The sequence below is a fragment of the Rhinolophus hipposideros genome (genome assembly GCF_964194185.1).
Source record: "Rhinolophus hipposideros genome assembly, chromosome: 4".
NCBI classification, from domain to species: domain Eukaryota; kingdom Metazoa; phylum Chordata; class Mammalia; order Chiroptera; family Rhinolophidae; genus Rhinolophus; species Rhinolophus hipposideros.
This window is the reverse complement of record NC_138050.1, coordinates 105961629-105983732: the sequence shown is the minus strand read 5'-3', so window position 1 is coordinate 105983732 and position 22104 is coordinate 105961629. Positions and strand designations below refer to the sequence as shown.

The 22104-nt window shown below is 45.5% G+C and overlaps 1 protein-coding gene across 4 annotated transcripts in view; it reads right to left on the bottom strand.

The window, feature by feature from the left end:
* Positions 1-22104, bottom strand: part of CSMD1 (CUB and Sushi multiple domains 1) — a 1600646-nt gene that overhangs the window by 291039 nt on the left and 1287503 nt on the right. For 3 of the 4 annotated variants that reach the window (XM_081046432.1, XM_081046429.1, XM_081046430.1), the window contains exons 13-18: positions 20095-20340; positions 18167-18493; positions 16659-16853; positions 11472-11610; positions 8545-8732; positions 5990-6178 (exon numbers count right to left, since the gene is read on the bottom strand). In XM_081046432.1, coding sequence (XP_080902558.1) covers positions 5990-6178; positions 8545-8732; positions 11472-11610; positions 16659-16853; positions 18167-18493; positions 20095-20340 — 1284 coding nt within the window. The remainder of the gene's footprint in view (positions 1-5989; positions 6179-8544; positions 8733-11471; positions 11611-16658; positions 16854-18166; positions 18494-20094; positions 20341-22104) is intronic. The other variant, XM_081046431.1, reaches the window with a different exon arrangement.

The window sequence follows — 22104 nt, the reverse complement described above, 5'->3', positions numbered from 1 at the left end:
TTATAAAGAGATAGCAAAGCGTGATACATGTGAGCTTGTTTTCAAAGGTCTGAGGTCTAGAGGACGAGTGCACGATGGGCAGCAAAGTGATGGCCGCATGTCCACGCAGACGCCCACTCCCAGGGCACTCACATGTCCCTAAGTGACCAAACGACGGAGGGGTGCCGAAGGGCAGTCAGCCCAGAGTTACACGGCTGCCCTGTGACAGACAGGCTGTCGCATGCCCATCCCTGCAGCCCGGGGTTCCTGCTGGTCTTCCAGGTGAAGCCACAGGCCCCGTGCATTCTGCAGTTTCGGACTTCCCACAGTTACCATCTTCCCCCACCTGCCCAGAACTTGGCCAAAGTCTTATAATAAATGCAAGTCTGCAGACCTGTCAGTCATTGTTTTGTAAATTAAAAAAAAAAAAAACACAGGTTTAATAGGTTATTTTTCAATGTTTCCTCCACCTGGATTGGAGAAGGACAAGAGCCGCTGCCTGCCGGCTGCACTTCAGGCTACAGTCATTTTCTATGAGAAGGAGGACGGAGGGAGAAGGAGCGGGTCAGAAGACAGATTCTACTCTCTTCCTGCAAGATACTATCTGCTCCCGCAGCGCCAGCTCTCACTAAACCTGGCAGGTCTCACAGGCACCTTTAAACACCAGCTTCCTTCTCAGGAACAGTGAGACACTCACCTGGACTTCCCACTGTTTGCTGAGCACCTGGGGACGCAGCCCCAGAATCATTTCTCTCTCCCAGGGCCCATGTCTGCACTGTGACACTTCTAGCTACTCCTGGCTTCTTGCGTCTTCTGAAACAGGTGTGTTCTAGCCATTTCTGGGATTCCATCATTTTTGTCTAATTTATCTCCCAGCTCCTTACTCTTGCCTCTTCCTCAGAGAGACTAACACATAAAAGCATACTGTATACTGCCTGATTGTTTTCTTCCCTTTCCCTTTTTCCGTTATTTCCTTTTCTCTTGCTTTAAACTACTAATAAAGTTCTATTCACAGCAAGGACTTATGAATCTACTTTCCATTTGAAATTATTCATAGACTCTCCATGTCCTGTAGAAGTCACTGGTTTCATTCATTCATTCATTCATTCATTCATTCATTCATTCATTCATTCATTCATTCAATTGGACTCCTTCTCTCAAAGGAAATCATGTAAGAAAACCCTACAATAAAAGGGTGGTTACACCAGAGCTGTTCATCTGAAGGGGGTGCCTAGCCCTGCCCGTCACCCTCAGCTTCACACTCGACACCCCGTAGCCCCACTGTGGGAACCCGGAGCACTCCAGTTTCACACGTCACCCAAGCAGTCAGGCCCCTGCTCACAGGATGCAGGTAAGGCCTCTGAACTACCTGTGACCAGGACGTAAGTTCAGCAAAGGGACGGCTACCCCCAGCTGCTGCAGGCTTCGCTGAGTCTCCATGTCTGGACTCCCACCATTCCATCACCAGGAATCTGTTTCTTCCTCTCAACCTTAATCTTAACGGCACACCTTGTAAGCTGCCCCCGGAGCCTTTCAAGATTCCAAATTGTAACTATTGTTTTCATCTCCTTATTCTAAAACGCTGTCCTGTGTCTAATAAAGCACTTACTTCACTGGGTGACTTAACAAATAAGTCTTTCTTCTCCCCAGGCTCAAAGATTATAGGCTTTTCAAGTGTGGCTGCAGACACAGTACCTTTCCAACAAATGCTTGTGGAGAGTTACCGCTTTACAAAAGTATTTACTTCATGAACATTTTCCCAAAGTTTCCCTTGCATTTGTCTCTCACCAAAAAAGGAGGACAGTTGATTCCAATGGTCATGTTATTTCTCCAAAACTTAAGAATGCAAAGACATAAATAGTGGAAACAAAATGAAGCAAAAATATGGAGATGACAGATGCTGACGAGTTTGTCTTCTTCGTGATATGAAATGTTGTAATTAATCCTGATTTTTCTTTCCTTCCTGGGAGCTATGCATGCTTAAAGGTTTAAATACCCTAGTGATATATCATTTATTACAATAAAAACCCATGGGGTTTAAGAGATTGCTGAAGATTTGCAAAAGCAACAAGAATAATTCTTACGACCAAATGGAAACAATCAGCCATGACTGACTAAAGCTCTCCTATCAAACCCTGAAATCTCCCAAGTTGGCTGCTGTGCTCATAGCCTTTTATCATAAAGTGATCATTCTCTGAAATAGGTTCCAATGAAGCAAAAGCTAAGCAAATAGTCTGTTACTGGACCAAATATGCAGCCTTCCTCTGATGGCATCTCACTCGCTTACAGAGCTCATGGGACCCTTTTGACCCTTTTGGGTCTATGCCTGCTCCGTCTCTCCCAGATGACTACTCCCAGATGCCCTCTCCTAGATGACCTCTCCCAGATGCCCTCTCCCAGATGACCTCTCCCAGATGCCCTCTCCTAGATGACCTCTCCCAGACGACCTCTCCCAGACGACCTCTCCCAGACGACGTCTCCCAGATGCCCTCTCCTAGATGACCTCTCCTAGATGACGTGCCCAGGCGACCTCTCCTAGAAGACCTCTCCCAGATGTCCTCTCCTAGATGACCTCTCCCAGACGCCCTCTCCCAGACAACCTCTCCCAGATGCCCTCTCCCAGACGACCTCTCCCAGACGACCTCTCCCAGACGACCTCTCCTAGAAGACCTCTCCCAGACGACGTCTCCCAGATGACTACTCTCAGATGCCCTCTCCCAGATGACCTCTCCCAGATGCCCTCTCCTAGATGACCTCTCCAAGACGACCTCTCCCAGACGACCTCTCCCAGACGACATCCCCCAGACAACCTCTCCCAGAAGACCTCTCCCAGACGACCTCTCCCAGACGACCTCTCCCAGAAGACCTCTCCCAGACAACGTCTCCCAGACAACCTCTCCTAGAAGACCTCTCCCAGACAACCTCTCCCAGACGACCTCTCCCAGACGACCTTTCCCAGATGACTACTCCCAGATGCCCTCTCCTAGATGACCTCTCCCAGACGACCTCTCCCAGATGACCTCTCCCAGACACCCTCTCCCAGATGATGTACCCAGACAACTTCCCCTACACGGACTCTCCTAGATGACCTCACCTACATGACGTCTCATCCCTTTACCAGGCTCTCTACTTCACCAGCCCCAGAATTTGCAGGGTGTGCCATGGCTGCCAGCTCCTGGAAATTTTAATCATCTATTCTACCTAAAGTGCCTCTGCATGTGTTGGCTCTTTGGGGAGTCCACTCATCACTGGAATCCCAATTCAAAGCTGGTGTTTCCAGTGAGTCCTCAGTCCCTCCTCCTGGGACTTCTGGGTGCTGGTACCCTTACTTACCTTACTTGTGGTCTTACTTAACCCTATTTGCTTGTGGTCCTCATTTCACATGACCTTTTCTCTGGGAAACTGAGCTGTGCCCCTACATTTGTACAGATAAATGAAATCTCACGCTCTCAGTCCCACTATACTGGGGTGCCAAAAAATGTACACACATGATTTGTATTCATTTTTTGTTATTGGTATATATTGAATATCACTATTTTAATACAGTTTTTTTTCCCCTTTCTTAAAATGTGTATACAGTTTTTTTTATGGCACCTCTGTAGTTTTAAATAATGATTTTAAGTTTTGAATCTTTACGTTTCTATCTTTAATCAATTGTATAACTTTTGTTTACTTTGTGAACATTTTGAAATCCAATCAGATATCCAATTTGACCAACATAATTGATTAAATAGGTCATCCTTCCTTGGTGATTGGAATAAATTTATCATAATTAAGTTCCTATGCAGGCACAGATCTGTTACCAGAATCACGGTGCTGCGTGGTTCTGCACTGATGTCATATTGTTTTATTAGCATTAATTTTTGATGTGCTTTGATACTGGATGGCATGGTCCTTCTTTGTCATTCTTAAATATATTTCAGCTATTTGGAACTTTTACCCTTCCAGATTTATTTCTAAATATAAATTTCTATTAGAAATCCAAATTAATCTTAATTAGATTTTATTGAATTTCAAACTTTATTTGCAGAAAGTTTGTGCATTGAAATTTAATTCTTTCTATCTAGAAACATAGTGTATATTCCCATTTATTAGGGTATTATTTTGTATTCTATTATAGACTTCTAATTTTTAAAAACATATAAACCTTCAGAGGTTGGGAGATATAGTTATTCCTGTCAATTTTTTTTTTTTGTGTGTGTGTGTATAAATATGTTGTGTATATAAATATATTCTGTAAGTTACACTGTATGTGACAATCTTGTGTTTACCCTGAACACAGTCACCTACGGAACACTTGTTGCCAAATTTGATGAATTTCTCTTTCTAATATTTATACTTCATATTATTTTCTTAAAGTTTTGCATTAGGTAAGATCTTCTGGACAATGTTAATCTTTCTGACACTGAGGACGTTGTCCTGTCCTAGACTTTCATGGGAGCTTTTGTAACAGTTTACTATTAATCATGATATGTTCTACAGGTGAATTTACTTATATTATGCTCCTCTATATACTTGTTAAGGTGATATAGTATTTTGGTGTTTATTTAAGGTCAACTGTAAAAAGAATGAAAATGAAGACACATCTTCCCAGAATAATTTACACATAATTACTGTTTCCAAGTCTTCCTCCCTTTTCATTTGCTTTGAAAGGAGCCAGTTGTCTCTGGTAAGTTGTCACACAGGAAAAATGGGGAATTTCTAGATACTGACTGTCCCTGTTGCACACTCATTTCTATTTACACACACACTTCACCACATGATTTCCACCACTTTCTTCACTGAACTCAAATATGAGGGGGTTAGGAATGCACATTTGACAATTCTCTAAATCCCTAGTCTGTTCTGCTCCCCATACAAGTTTCAATATTAACAGCTCGTTTGAGATTTGTAAATAGAAAAATGGTGTGAATACAATGTGAATTATCCAAGTGCTTGCAACACTTTCCCACCCAAATAATTCTCCCCGGGTGCCAGCAGCCCCGCTCTGCTAGTTCTGCGGATTCTTCATACTTCCCGCCATAGCCTCCAGCCACCACGTACTGCCCACCCGCTCTCTGCAGGTTCTCTTCCAAAGTCCCAATTCTTGTTCGGGTTCATAGTCTGGGGGCAAAGGTCAAAGATTTGGAGTGGTCTGCTGCATCATTGTGCCATAAACTCTGTTGCTTTTGGTGCAGCACTTCTAAGAAGTCACGATGCTTCATGGATGCGTGTATCATGTTTGATTGAAGATGCCTACAGTCTTCACAAGGCACTAAAATGCAAATGTGTGTAATGCGTATGTTTCTTTTACATAGAAACGACGTTATGATGAGGGTATACTCATGGCTAAAGGCAAAGTCCCTAACTTTTCTGCAAGTGATCCCAGGTACGATTCTTGTTTACCTTGTTAAAACTATACACTGAACATTATACAGTTGAGTAATAAGTAAAGCACAATGACCAAGAATGTTTCTCATTTTGAGATTTCCAAGAGTAGATCTGTGCAGGGCAGGGGGAGTGGCACAAAAAGCCACTCGGGATCTTCTGAGTATTCTGTCCCAAAATGGGTGCTCCTGGGGACAGAGCTCTTCCAGAGGTGATGAGTCAGAGAGAATAAGACCTAGAGAAAGCTGTTTGACGTGTGGACCTGGATCAGAAGAAAATCAGGGCTGACACGCAGAATATGCACATTTACTGCACTGTCGCACATGCTATTTTCAATAATTGCCATGTAGAAGGTGTGTGTATAACTCAGCTCTGTAAGTTTGCGTGTTTTGGGGACAGAGTTGAAGGACAGCCAATAATTCTTCATTCTTTATTTCTAAACTGATGCTCTACCTATTAAATTTGCTTGGTAAATTTCAAATGTTTGATAATGGCACAATTTTAAGGTGTACACCTTTCCAAATAGAAATCCCACTTCTTCAGTCATAGTGTCCCGCCTCCTAAAGCAGACGTACCACCCGAACTCTTTGAATATTTACATGTGTGCATTTCTTTCTGAGCACTGCTGCACGGCCCCACCTACCATCACAGCTGGGCAGTGCGTGGTTCCACTGGTGGTTCTTCTCACAGACGAGGGGCTCGTCGTCACTCAGTGTGTACCCAGGATCACAGCTGAAAGTCACCGTAGACCTGATGCCAAAATCACTGCCATGCCGACGACCATTCACAGGGATTCCTGGGTCAAGGCACGAGTCTGACTCTAGAGTCACACCTACAAGCCCAGAAATAACACACGATGTAAGGATCTTCCCAGTTTGTAGACAAGAAAAAATATCTGTGCCATAATACATACGAAATAGCCCCAGACTTACCCAGACTTGGACAATTAGGCAAGTGAATGCAATAATCCACTCATGTAAAAAACAGTACATTTTCTAATAACTGACCAAGTTTTATCTGTAGAGAGACATATATTGGTACTCTACTTATCAGATGTATAATAGTGCACAGCTGAATAATTCGCTGACCTCTCTGAATTTAACAGTTCTTCAATGGAAGAGCAATGATCTGTACTAAATGAAGTCTAAGCCTTTTCCCATTTTCCACCTCTATCCCTTCCCCACTCTCCAACATTTTATATTTTATGTTTCGGTTAGATTTTCGCAGTCATACTTCCACTTTCACATACGTGCATACATTCACCCATGCCCATACACATATGGTGCAAATTAAAACTACATTCGAGTTGATTTTCTAAAATTGCGTTCCATAAATCCATGTTTTTTTTTTTGATATCTGTACTTAAGTCAGCCACTTTCAAGATGTCTGCAATTAGGCTCTGCTAATAGATGTTATAAAGTAAAGTGCAATGGAGAGTCAAGTAATTATGACCATTCCATTAGAAAAGTTTCTTTTCTCTGTTTTTTAACGTTTCTCTCTAATTTTAGCGTAATATGTATTTTAAAAATAAAGGAAATGGGAAGAAGGGAAAAGGATATTATGGCAACTTTTACGAATGCAAAATAATGAAAAGAAGACCTTGCTATCACTATTTGTAACTGTCTCAATAACTTTCAGAACATTGCAATTATGACTTGAACTACTAATCAAAGATTTTACCATTACCAACATTTAGACTGGTTAGTCCCCCAAAAGGTCTTCGGAATCACTTTGCTGGTCACTGCACATATTGTACCAAATTTTCAGTGATATTCCATATGGATATACCTTCCTTCATTAAGTCAAATATATGAAAAACAACTCGGGATGGTATTTTAAAATAAATAATAAGTGATCATATTTCTTCATTAGTATAGAAAAAGGTGCTGTAGTCGGATCAGGAACACAAGGAGGGCCGTGGACCACTCTTCAAAAATGTGCGGGAAGGAGCGTGGCCTCCGCACAGAGACTAGCTCCTGCCATACAACCTCTAAATGCTGGGGATTTCCTGCGTGGTAGGCGGCTTTGTCATTCATGGTGGGCCCCTGGGGCCATACCTGAGAATATATATTCACCAGGTAGCGTAGGGTGGGCTGCTGGAATAACACGGCTTCAGTCCAGTGTACAGGGAATGGGGCAGCTGGAGATGGAGTTCATCCATGGGGGCAATGATTCAACCAGTGACTCCTAGGCAATGAAACCAATAAAATCTCCGGACATGGAGCTCAAGTGAGCTCCCCTGGTCAACAGTACTCTGCAGGTTGTCACACATCATGGCTGGGAGGGGGGATACCATTCATGATTCGAGGGGTAGAAGACCCCTGCAAGCTCTAAGTGTGGACCCCGGCTCGCAGATTCCACCCTCTCTGTCTCTTTCTTTGGCTGGTTCTAACTTGTCTGCTTTCCTAATGGATGTCACTGAGTATCACCACTTCTATCAAATTATCAACCCTCAAGGTCATTTAGGGCGCTCTCTGAACTTGCAGTTGGGTCCAGAATTGCCGGGATGGGCAGACTGCACTTCGCACGTTTGTGCCCCTAAACTTGGTTTGGTACATCAGCTAAAAGAATCAAAGGACAAGACTATCATCATGAAGCCACTGGATTTATGGAAACAAGGGGGAAGGTGTACTTGAAATTGGGATGACCCTGCAAAATACACTGCATTGTCGTAGCTTATCAATTGATTTCCACTATGTCTAACAATGGCTCTTACATGTTTCTGCCAACTGTGAACATTAACCGTCAGTTGCCACTTAGTGAAGTTCCCCTAGGTTTGAGCTGCTTCTCTTCTCTTGGCTACACGCTGTCCGCCCGGGACATGCGTCTCTGTGGACTCACAAGGAGGCACCACAACTGCCCCCATCACGTTTTTCTAGCCCCAAATACTGTTCAAGACAAACATACAATCGTAGTGATGTGCCGTCACCTGCTTTGGTCAATGAGCTTTTCCCACCAGTGGGATGGATGGGTGGTTCCGTCACGCAGAGCACGGACACCTTGCATTGTTCTAATTGCCCTGTTACCTTACGTTAGAATGACCCGCCACGTCTGAGTCACAGGGAACACGCGCAGGCCGCTCTGTCGGCCCCGGCAGGACGCGTGGCGCTCGCGCCGGGCAGTGGGCAGCGCGGCGAGGGCCGGGTCGCGCGCGCACGGGGACACGCGTGCCCGGGCCCGCGGGCGGCTGGGACTTACTCTCGTAGCGGATGAGGAAGCCCACGCTGGCGCGGCTGCTGTCGGTGGAGAAGAGCAGGTAGAGCACGTTGCCGGTGCTGACGAGGAAGCGCGGGGCCTGCGTGCCGTGGAACTCGCCGATGAGCGGGGACGCGGCGGCCGCGCCGTCCCGCACCTCCAGCGTGTCGTAGTTGACCTCGGTCTGGAACCTGCGGGCCGAGGGGGCAGCCGGCGCTGACACGCACGGCGGGGCGGACACGCGGCCCGGCGCGCCCGCCTCACAGCCCACGGCCACGGAGAAACACCCGCGTGCACACGTGTGTCGGGCCGGGCTCTTTTCCACGCGAAAAGGAGCCGCCCACGCCCCTCCTCTTACTGAGCATCTGTCCTGTCCCATCACGGACAAAAAGGGGACGGTGCCCAGCTCTAAAACAAAGGTGCTGCCACTGGATTACTTGCCATTCGTCAATAGATAATCAGTCACCAATGGGCACAAAGCAATCACTCCACATTTTTTAACGATTTGTCACACTCCCCCACCCACCGTGATTGCCGCTATCTTAACACAGGCACAGCCGAAATGGGGTCGGCAAGTCACATGTCACAACTCAAAACATGTGACGACCCTCTGGAAGTGACCAGCCCCGTGTCTTTTAAGTGGCATCAGCTCCTTCAGAGCTAGAGGAGCGTTCAGCACACGGCCGCTTCAGCAGCTTAGTGCCACTTTAACGACTGGAAAAGGCAGAGCAGCTTCCAGAAGTGCTTAACCTCTCCTGGGAGAAGGACATGGCCCCGCGTGGTATTACGGGCACACGCAGCCACTCGGGTCCTTCGATGCAATACAGGCGCCCTTCCAGGCACCGAGCTATTTTCTACATGGGCCCAATGCTCGCTGTAAAGCTGACAGGTTCAAGGGTCTGGCTGTGTGCGCAGGGACCATGACGCGTTGGGAGCTCTGGGTCCCTGGGGACAAGAGAACAAACACTTCCCTGGTGGGTGTGTGTGTGGGGAGGCGCCTGCACCAAGAGCCCCCACACTTTGCACGGACCTGCCCATGGGGAGGAGGACCGGGGAGAGAGCGGCCACCTGAGCGTCACGGGGAACGACAAGAAGATGCAGGAGTGCAAGGCTCTGCCCCGTCCACCGTCAGGTCACGTGCCACCGTGCACACTGACCATACATTCCTAGCACTACAAGGACAGCCCCCAACGCCCAACCTTCTATAAACACGTGTGGCGTGGCGTGGACGGCTAAGGCCCCAGGCTGCACATTGGGGGTTGAATAGTGCAGCTTTCCCTGTTCAAAATGTTCTCAAAAGGCCCTACGGTTTCTCTGTTATGTGAGTCCAAGTTAACGAGTCTGGAAACGCATAGAATAATTCTCATTTGAAATATCTACACACAGGTTTGTACATCTTATTTCAGGACAGTTAGCACAGAGGAAGTGCACAGCCCAACAGCTGGAAGACAGCCAGGAGAACTGTGGAAAGAGAAAAGTCTGAGTATGTTTCCTTATTTGGGAACCTAACACACAGGGCATAATGATGACATCAGCATGGAGCTGAAAATCTTTCTGCAAACACATCCTACATGAGGGTGTCAGCCCCGCGAGTGGCTCAAGGTGTAAACTGAATTGCACCATGCAATTCGTCTTTTAAAGAGTTGTATGAAAATCACAAATGTCTGAAAATATCTGAAATACTGGTACTTACAAGTAGAATTCAGCAAAATACTACAGTTCAATAATATTGAACAGATTGAGACAAATTATGTGTGTCTCTGTTCAGGCTACTAAAAATAGAGTGACAGAGCACTAAGGAGCTGTGCCAAGCTGCACTGGGAAAGCACGGCTTTTGCAAAATGATTCAGATCCCATGGAGTTCGAATGCACTTCTGCTTCTTACTCTTACAACACCAGAAAGCATAAAATCTAGTAACAAACCAGACTTAATTTATTGAATACTACAGAGCTAATGTTCTCCCGGTGTTTAAGATATGTGCAAGGAGACATTCTCCACGATAACAGAGATGCAAACCAAAATTATTCTTCTGAGAGATTATCCTAGTGGAGATTATTATTATTCCATCAGAGAAAAGTAATAATAGAAATAATAATTTCAAATACAAATAATTACTAACAGATAAGAACAACTCCCACTCAAAACCTTTCCTGTATGAAAGTTTTGATTGTTATAAAATTAGTGGAAACAAAAAGAAAATAATATAAGAATGTTCTTCATTTTGAGACATTGTAATATTTTGAATATTAAAACGCAGAACTCAGTCTAGTCATGGAGTAGGTTATTGTTAGAAAAAGCCTGATGCTGCTTGGAGATTAAGTTTGAAACACTAAATAGGTTTAAAGCACATGGTTCCTTCAAAAAACTTTTTTGTTTCTAATCATCAAATCGATTTCGTTGTTGAGACAAATGGGAACATGTTTTAATCATGAAAAACTGGAATAGCATGATTATTTTAGGTTACCATATAGACAATAAATAGCTGCCCCAAACAACATTCCAGGGATAGTACCAGTTATGGATAATTCCCAGGTGACTAACCGGTCACGCCCCGGCCACTGCCAACTCCGCGAACTAAAGGCGCCCAGCCCACTCCTAGGGTCACCACAAAACAAGCGCTGATTCCCACCCTTCCGGAAGGCACCTGAGGGGTCCACGGAGCCCCGTGGCAGGCCACACAGTGCACTTGATACGCACTGGTTCGCCCAGGACCAGCACTCCCCAGGCAAGCCTGCAAGGGGCGCCTGAGCTGGTCGTGGGGGATAAAACCCAAGGAGAATCTTACCGAGCAAGAGCCTATGGTTTTGTAACTGAACTCCTCTGGGGAAACCAATGAGCAACTGTCATATTTCAAACTTTTAAGATGCACTTAGCTAAAAACACTGCGCATGCGAGGATCCAAATTAAGGAAGAAAAGGGTTTTCCTTACCTATCGAAAGTTATTTTGATAGAGTGTCCTGGTTTTGCTTCAATTATCCATTCACAGTTTAAAGAATCTTTATAATATCCCGGCCATCCCGGAGGCAAAATGACGCCACTCGAAGCTGTCAGATGTCCGCCACACGGGGCTGAAAGGTGAGGCAGGGTGTCAGTAGGTCATCAAGCACACGGCTGTCACACAACTCGCTCTGCTCTGTTCCTGGTTTGACCATTGCAAGTATCAAAGCAAAAACTTATTCCCAAGTAAACTGAGTTCATTGAGTTCTTTGTAGTAAGCTTCACTTCATGTTTAAGTAACTATCCAATGATACTATCTCGGAGATTTAGGAAAAAAAAGATAGCTGGGATACTTCTAAATCTGTATAATGAATTATTTCCCAAATACAAAGATGTGTTTCCTTTAGTAAAGCTTTAAAATTTTGTGAGCTGTCATGTTGGAACGCACCTAAATTGTCAACGTTATTTTTTTAACATCCTGTCTTTTACATATCACTACAATTTACAGTGCACTTCAGAACGTGTATCCCTTTATCCTGATGAAACAGACATGTTAATCTTAATACTGGGACCGACTAACTTAAGCCCTGAAGTACTACATGATGATGTCAGCTCTGCTCAGTAGTCAGCTTTGATTAGGTGACGCTGAGATAACAAACACGCCCGCCACGTGGGGGCTCAAGTGAGAGGTCACTGCCCTGGGGCTACACAGGGAGGGACTGTGCCCACAGGGCCTTCCTACCCGGGGCCATGGCTGTGGGAAAGGTCTTGCTGGACATCAAAGACTCGGGGCCAGAAGCTGGACCTGTCACTGCCGCTTAGTACCTACTTGGTCACAACCCGTCAGGACTCAGCAGGAAGAGAAGACCTGTGTGGCAGAGACCCAGAATCAGGAATGTCCGGTGAGCAGCACCAGGGACGTGCGGGTTGCGTTCACAGAGGTGATAACAACACAGCACACGTGTGAATAAGGCGTTCAAAACACGAGTCTCCTTTGAGTTAGGGACTGTCTGGTGTTGTATTCCAGGTCATTTCCTGGTAAAGCCCGTCTTGATCATACATATTGTTTTCTGTAGCTTTATTTGTAAATTATGTACTTTGCTTGGATGTATTACACTAATATTGGCTTTTTAAAACGTCCTACAGGACTTAATCCATCTTTTCCATTACCTGTGAGTTTTCCCAACACTAAATCCTCTGTACGTGAAAGATGGAGAACATATTTATGCATCTCTTGGGTGTGTGTGTCTTTTTCAATCTTTACAAATCTCTTTTTATGGTACTTTGTTGATTCACATTTTGCACTTTTAATTTGAGTCACTTTAGGTAAGTTATTATTATTGTTATTATTATTATTATTATTATTACTATTAAGGAAATTGCCTATTCCTTTGAACTTTAAAATCTGTTGTCATAGAGTTAATGATATATTGCTGTACAATTATTTCCCCCCTTCATAACTTATGTTTTTAATGACGTTGAGCTGTGCTGAAAAATACAGGTTAGAGGCAGAACAAATAAAGAGAGAAATCTTTCATCCAGAAGTCACACAATTTACACTCACATCCAGTACATTCTGCCAGAATAAACAAACAGACTGTTTAAAAAATAATTCTTAATTGTGAGCCTTTTACTCTTTATGTAAAATTAATAACAATACATTATTTTATTAGTGTATTAAATTATTTTTAATTATGGTTATTCCTCTTTTATACTGCTAAATACCTTTTTTTTCCTCTGAGTTTCCTGACCAGAAACATAGAGGGCTTGCCTATTTTATTGATATTAACAAAGAACTCACTGTTGCATTGAATTACTTTCTCACGTTGATTTTAGTTAATATAGTATTCTAATTTATTTTTTGTTTTTTTCCTAACACCCTAACAATGGTAATGCGTTCCTGTTTTCTGTTTGTTCCACGCAGCACGGGTGGGAGGGACATTGTCCTCCTACCAGGCTCTGCTGCGGGTTTCATCCCCCCTCAGAAGGGGCACTGACCCAGGACCTAGCCAGCCATCTCCTCAGGTCCTCTCTGAGCGTCACCTGTGCTCAGCCATCAAGTAAACTTGGAGCATGTCTTTCACCCTTAACTAGTCCTTCGTGTTGTTTTCTTTGCTAACCCATAGCTGGGGTTCGCACTGAACTTTATCTGAAAGTTTCTTCTAAATGATGACAGAGTTGACCATTCACATTTCACGTGATCCTTTGAAACGTCTGTCTGACTTTACGCAAACAGTCACCTGCCACGAACCAGTGTCCTTTTCTTCCTGGGCCTGGACCGCACTGAGGGTCAGACCTGCCCTGAGCCCACGATGCGTGGGCACCCAGCTGTGCCGGCTGGAATCGTCCGGGAGAGACCAGGCCGAGCGTCCAGTTTGTCTGAGACCCCTTCTCATGAAATGGCCCAGGCTGCAAAGTGAGTAGTGACACGTGTGGCTGGAGCCGTGTCAGCGAATGCGCTTTACCCTGCACGCTGTTAGCCTCGTACGTCAGAGCACCCACGAGTGGATGTTTACGTACTTGTAATAACCCATCCATTCATTAATGTTTGATACAGTGCTGTTTTTACACAAAATATGCAATAAAAGAGATAAAAATGAAAATTCTATTATTTTCTTGCCCTTCCGTTTATTGATTTTCTGCCCCTGGTGGTGCTCACAGCCCACCAAATTGTTTTAACAACTTCAGAAAGTATGGACACACGAACACCTTTCTGTTGTTTTAGCAGGGTCTGCCAGTGCTGACTTGAAATGACGCTGATCCTGAAAATAATGACGGATCACTTTGGAGGGCGGGCTGGGGGCAGGACGAGGTCACCACCACCCACAGCCCCACTCCACCGCGCTGCCAGTCAGCGGGCTGAGGGGCTTCCATGCGGAGACTCTGCTTCTGCTCAGAGCACCTGCCTGGTGATGTCAGGTCAGTCAGGCTCCAGAGGGGAGTGACCCTCCACTGCGGGTCCTACCGCCTTTCCCCGGAAATAAGACCTGGCCGGACCATCAGCTCTAACGCGTTTTTGGAGCAAAAGTTAATATAAGACCCGGTCTTATTTTACTATAATATAAGACCGGGTCTTTATAATATAATGCCATAATATTATATGATATAAGATATAATACAATGTAATACTGAGTCTTATATTAATTTTTGCTCCAAAAGACGCATTAGAGCTGATGGTCCAGCTAGGTCTTATTTTCGGGGAAACACGGCATTTGATATGGATTTCTCTTCTATTTCCTTATTATAAAAGAAATACCTCTTCATTAAAGAAACCGAGAAAATAAAATGAAATGAAGAGTGAAAAAATTCACCCATAACTTTGATTAACATTTTGGTGTATAACTTCCTTTTCAGTTTTTAAAAATTATACACACACATATACATACACACATGTACATATATACATATATATATTTCTATGTTTATATTAAATACATATATACATTTAAATTTATATATATATTTTTTTTTTTTTTTTCAAAGTGGCATATCACAACAGAGGGGGTTGTATCATGGATCTTTCACTTGACAACAAGTAATGAGCACCTTTGATGTTGCAATCTTGTCAGTGACGCATGTTATACTTGTTTCTAAATGTGTCATGATTTGTCTAACTGGCTCTCTGTTTAAAATCTAGTTTTTCTGAACTTTTACTATTATATTTAATACAGAAAAAAACGCTTTTAAAAAAATATTTTCACAGTTCTTGAATACATCTTTTTAATACTGATCCTGAAGTGTAATTTATGGCTGAAAAGGTAGGAAAACATTAGGACCCTTAATATAACTTTACACTGTGATGTTCTGATTTTGTACTCTGCAGAGCACAGCGAGGAAATGCCAGCTATCTCACAACCTGACCAATAATACATCTGATTGATGTGTTAAAACCTCTGTCCATCTCATACACAAAAATGGTATTTTACCATTGTGTGAAAATCTGTATATCTTGCCAATTTTCAAAAGGCTACCATACTATATAATCCCAATTTTGTAATGTGGAATTACATTACATTTGTCTGTGGAAAAGACAAAACTATGGAGACAGTGAAAAGTCCAGGGTGTCAGGGGTTGGGGGAGGGGTGAACGGGGAGCACAGGGGACGTTCAGGGCAGTGAGACTCCTCTGTGTGACGCTGTGATGGTGGGTACAGGTCGTCACACATCTGTCCAGATCCACAGAAGGAGCGACACCAGGAGTGACCTGATGTGAGCTGTGGACGCTGGGTGAGGACGTGTGAGTGCAGGCTCACCAGGTGTCACAGATGTCCCCTCTGGGGGGCTGTTGATGACAGGGAGGCTGTGTGTATGTGTGTGGGAGATCAGGGGTATATGCGGGAAATCTCTGTACTTTCCTCTCAAATTTTCTGTGTATCTAAAATTGCTCTAAAAAGTGTCTACTGAAAAGACCTCTATTTCTTTGGTGTTCACTGGAGGTAAATTTTTTACAAAGCTTTTCTCTACGGTTGTGCATGGACCATTCTGATAGGGAGGGTGTGAGTATATATTCTAAGTAAATATATTTCACCTGAGGACACATTAGAGGTAATACTCTCCTTAACTGTTTTTTCTGTCTATTAGTTTTTTACATACGTAACCAGAGTGGAAGTGTCAAGAAGAAAACTAGGTATTATTTACATCAGCTACATTTGAAGTAGATAACTAAAAACTATGTTGTTCTTATGCGATGAATCACGTGCCCCCACATCCACGTTTTGAAGTCCTAATCCCAGCACTGAGAATGTGGCCTGTTTGGGTGGAGGGTCAGTGTGGATGTAATTTGTTAAGATTAGGTCCCTGGAGCAGGCCATGACCCAATGTGACTGGTTCTTCAGAAACAGGGAAATTTGGACTCAGAGGTACTCCCACTGGGAGAAAGCTGGGGTGGTGATTCTACAAGCCAAGGAACTCCAGAGATGCCAGAAGACCACTGGAGGTGGGAGAGACCTGGAGCTGACCCTGCCCTAGCGGCCTTGGAAGGAACCAGCCCTGAGGAGCCTGAATCTCAGATGTCTGGCCTTCGGGCCTGAGGGACAGACACCACCGTTTTGTGTTTAAACCCTGGATTTGTGCTCCTCTGCTACAACAGTCCTAGGAAACCAATGCAGTTGTTCATTCGTTTGTTTTTAAACTAGGTGCACCATTTCAAAGGAAAATAAGGGAAATGAGAGAGGACATACCTTCACATCGAGGCACGGCTGAGCTCCAAACGACATTCCCATCCTGCAGGATACAGGTGATGGACTCCGAGCCCTGAGTTTTGACAAAGCCATCGTCACAATGGAAGGAAACCGAGCTCCCAAGAAGAAACCGGTCACCAAAACGCCGTCCATTTATGGGGATGCCAGGATCATGGCACTCGTTTTGACCAAATGCTGAAAAGGAAAAAAAAAAAAATAAAATATTCAAATATTAATCCCATGTATTGATTATTTGTATTAAAAGAACCTAGTTACAAAGCAACGTATTGTCCTAAATTTGAGTTATTTATTCCTAGGTAGATAGATAAATACAGCTAATTAACAGGATCTTGTCCTCTAGTGAGGGAGAGAGATGGGCACATAGATTTAACTACACCCGCACAGCACTGAACAGCTTGACAGCAGCTTTCACATCCACGAAGAAAAACTGAGAAGAGGTGGGGGGGCCGGGGAGGAGTTTGGTTCACAGGCATCTTGGTTAGAACCCTGGCTCTTGAGAGTCACCTGCTCAGGGGCAGATGACCCTGCAGGTCTGAGCCCAGCTCGCTTCATTTACAGAACAAGGCCTCTGCAGCCCACATCCCGGAGTTCCAGTCACAGGAAATAATTACCAACTACTGTGTTTCCCCGAAAATAAGACCCAGCTGGACCATCAGCTCTAATGCGTCTTTTGGAGCAAAAATTAATATAAGACCCAGTATATTATATTAATTATATCCTATCATATCACATCATATCATATTATAGACCGGGTCTTGTATTATATTAAAATGAGACCGGGTCTTATATTAATGTTTTCTCCAAAAGATGCATTAGAGCTGATGGTCCAGCCAGGTCTTATTTTTGGGGGAAACAGTACTTATGCGAATTCTGAGCACAGCACCTCAGAGAAGTACGCAGTGAGAAAATTGTCACTTGTAACTAATTTAACATTTGAATCTTACTTTACTCCCTCCACAAGGCATGTATGTTGATGTTCGTAAATATAATCCAGTTTGCAAATGAGGAATCTGAGGCAAGGAAAGGTTAGCTGCCTTATCACAATTCACCAAGTATACACAAGAGCGGGGTCTCATCCACGGCTCCTGACCCCAAACCCTCAGTCCTTGTTCCTGTACTGTTTTTGAGCACAGAGTGTGCATAGTTGGGTGGGAGGATGGAGGGATGGATGGATGGATGGATATGGAGGGATGGATGGAGGGATGGATATGGACGGAGGGATGGGTGGGAAGGAAGAGGGAGGGAAGGGAGGCACCAGGCCAGAAGAAAGCAGACAGTGAGAGCCAGCGCTGACCACGGGGTGGCCAGGCCGCTAAGGTCCACGCGGATGCATTTGGGGTCAGCAGCACAGCGCTGCGTAGCTCTGCTGCCCTCCTCATGTTAATTATGACTGTGAAGCCTCAGGGGCACCGGCCTGACCCTCGGCTTCCCGAGCATCAGTAAAGGGGGCAGGCGAGGCAGCCTGTGGGCCTGTGGGCCACACTTACTGGTGTACGTGATGTTGAAGCCTCGGCCCGTCGTGGAGTGGTCAGACTGGAATTCCAGGCGGACCACGTGGCCGCTGCTGGCCAGCTGGGCGGGCACGTCGTTGCCCGAAAAGGTCCCGAGGACCGTGACGTCAGAAATGCCGTCGTCCTTGACGGCGAGGAAGTCGAACTGTGGCTCCACGTCGAAGTCATTAAAGATGAGGTGAACCCTGGTCCCCGGCTCGGACAGGATCAGCCACACGCAGTTCATGTTGTTCCCGTACTCCTCGGGGTAATTTGGGGACAGGATGACCCCCGATGACGCAGTGAAGTTGAAGAAGCACGAAACTGGAGACACAGAGGTTTCTGTCGACTGGGTGCAGGATGGCTGAGAACCCGGGGAGGGTCCCCAGGAAGGGACCCGGGGGAGGGACCTGGGGAAGGGATCCTGGGGAAGGGACCCGGGGAAGGGACCTGGGGGAGGGACCTGGGGAAGGGACCCGGGGAAAGGACCCCCCAGGAAGGGACCCGGGGGAGGGACCTGGGGAAGGGATCCTGGGGAAGGGACCCGGGGGAGGGACCTGGGGAAGGGATCCTGGGGAAGGGACCCGGGGAAGGGACCTGGGGAAGGGATCCTGGGGAAGGGACCTGGGGAAGGGACCTGGGGGAGGGACCTGGGGAAGGGACCCGGGGAAAGGACCCCCCAGGAAGTGACCCTGGGAAGGGAACCCGGGGAAGGGACCCCGGGGGAGGGACCCAGGGGAGGGACCTGGGGAAGGACTCTCGGGTAGGGACCCAGGGAAGGGAACCCCGGGAAGTGACCCGGGGAAGGGAACCTGGGGAAGGGACCCTAGGAAGGCACCCTGGCCTGCCCATCGCCAGGATCAGGACCCACGACTATAAATCGCTCATTCTCTCTTTGCCCAAACTAACTAGAATATTCCATCATATGTAACACAACCAGACCTACACAAAACCAAGTAGAGGCTCCTTTCAAACATGGTCCTATCCAGCGCACTAAAACTTGGGGCAAAAGACAAACGTTTCTATTTATAACTTTCCTTCTACAGAAGAACAAGTATTCACATGAAGAGATGTGTCTGTCACAGGAACAACTGGAAAATAATTCTGGTCCTATTCAGGCTTCTAGGATAACTTTTGACTTTATGTTTCCTTTAACATGCATTTTCTCAAGTTATTTATCTATTTAATTAGTTACAGGGTAATTATTGATAGATAATAACTTGGAAAATCAGGCCATATTCTGGGTGGATACTACAAAAATCTCTTGGAAAATTTACTTTTAAGATTGTGTACTTAAAAATCCGTGCATATACAGAGGGTGCCAAAAAATGTATACACATTTTAAGAAAGAAAAAAATACTATATTAAAATTGTAAACTCAGGATACAGTACCGGTAACAAAAGATGAATATAAGTAATGTGTATACATTGTTTTGGCACCCACCCCCAGTATTTTTGGAGGGAACAGCTGTAGCATTTATTTCTAGGATATGGTTTGCTTCCTGTTCAACATGATTTCATATCCATTTTCCGGCCACTGCTATATTTAGTTACAAAAAAACAAACAAAAAAAGAAAAACAACAACAAGAAAAAGAAAAACAACCATGTCTCTAACTTGGTTCTGAAGTCCCTCTTTCCTCCTTGTTAAAGCACTTTCCTTCGGAGGAAACAGGCAGTTCTTCTTCTGAAATGCAAACTGACAGCCTCGCCCATGCGCACAGCTCAGGCACTGTCACCCGTGGGGTCCCAAAGACCACTGCCCTAGACTCTGCAGGAGCCCCGCATCAGACACAGCCCTGTGCTGCGTTCCCCGGTGCAACCCCAGCCAGTGACCAGGCGGCAAGGGGCAGTTGGCCTTGCTGCTGCCGGTCAGAGAAGCTCTCTCTCCCGGCTGTTTGAGGCTAACTCCTGAGTGTGCACTCACTTCCCTCTGTCCCCCAGGGCAGAGCGTGGCAGGACAAAGGGCCCCTCCAGGTCCAGGACTCACACACGCAGCTGGGCTTGTTGCCAGACCACTGGTTGTTCTGCTGACACGTGATGGCTCTCTCCCCCACCAGCTCGAAGGCTGCCTGGCACTCAAATGTGAGGGTGTCTCCATGGAGAAAACTGCTGCCAGTCCTCTTCCCATAGGCTGGGACGCCGGGGTCCCCACATCCTCCCTTTTCAATTTCTGAAAAAGGGAAAGACAGACCATTAAAACGACACAGCAATGATACCAAAACCTGGTAAGGACAACACAAAAAGGAAAACTACAGACCAACATCTCCGATAAATACAGATGCAAAAATCCTAAACAAAATTGTAGCAAATCAAATGCAACAACGCATTAAAAAGATTATTCATCATGACCAAGTGGGGTTCATCCCAGAGGCACAAGGACGGTTGAACATACTCAAATCCATCAAAGTGAAACATCATATAAACAAAATAAAGGAAAAAATCATATGATTTTATCAATAGATGCAAAAAAAGCGTTTGACAAGATACAACATCCATTCATGATTAAAACACTTACTAAAATTGGTATAGAAGGAAAATACTTCACATAATAAAGGCCATATATGACAAGCCCTCAGCCAATCTCATAATTAATGGTGAAAAGCTGAAGCCCTTTGCTCTACGTTCAGGAACACGACAGGGCTGTCCCCTATCACCTCTGCTTTTCAACACAGTGTTGGAAGTCCTTGCCAGAGCAATCAGGCAAGAGAAAGAAATAAAAGGCATCCAAATTGGGAATGAAGGAGTTAAATTATCACTCTTTGCAGATGACCTGATGCTATATGTAGAAAACCCTAAAGACTCCACCAAAAAGCTATTAGAAACCCTCCAGGCCATCAAGTAAAGATGGCCCTACAGTACAGGTATGTGGGAGCACAGAGCACCTGGACACCGTGCAAGCCGAAGGGGGCTCCAGAGAAGCAGCCCTGCCCTTCAGGACAGGCAATGCGTGGGGTTCACGTGATCCAGCTGGGGTAGATGTGCTTGAACTTAACGGGTGCCGTGCCTTAAACCATGTTTCTTTCACTGAAGTTGACAAAGGCCACTGAGAACAGAGCCTGCCTCTGGCGTGTGCTCTGCGCTGCGTCGGGGCCGGGCGCCCAGGGTGCTGGTGAAGGACCCAGCTCTGAGGTCAGGCGCCAGGCCTCAGACGAGGTGGTGAACGTCCATTTCTTTGCTGGACACCATGAGCAATGTAGTGTCCCGAAGCCTCAGTGTTGCATTATCAGCTTACTGCTTCCTACCTCAAAGGGTGGGCATGAGACTTAAACAACGTATTCCTAACTCAGGGGAAGTGCCTGGTATGTAGGGCTGGAAGTATTAGCCAAGACTATGATCATTAGCAAACTTCAGACTTCTAGAAGCTTCTTTCTGCCTCTGTGATGCTCAAGTTCATAATTTCTTCTCACAGTGAAATAAATGACGGCATTTTCGGTAATACTGCTTTCCGCATTGAGCTGAGAACTCCTGACTTCACTGACTGCTCAGAATAAAGTGGCTGCAGTGAGACAGTGTGGCAGCAGAGGGTCTTTCTGCTTCCCAGGCTGAGGGACAAGCGTGTCCTGGGGTCACTCATTTCCAGCAGAGACATGAAGCGCCTTGGTCCAGAGGCCTGTGGCAGCGCGTGTGTCTGACGCGTCTGCGACGAGGTGCTCGGCAGTGAGTGGTGACTGCGAAGGTGGCACGGTCCCAAAGCAGATATTCTGCGTGCAGATATTCTGTGGCCACTCTTACTCTTCAGCCATCAAGGAATATGGACGTGTCCTGCGATTAGGCCAGGATGAAGCTTCATGTGGGGGGACCTTCTTGGGACCATCTGCAGTCTTGGTCCTGTACAGGCTCTGTGTCACTCTTGTCCCAAATGTTTGTGACAAAATCGACACAGATTTCAAAATTTCCCTTGGAGGTCACGTTGCTTTTATGTTAGAGTCTGCCT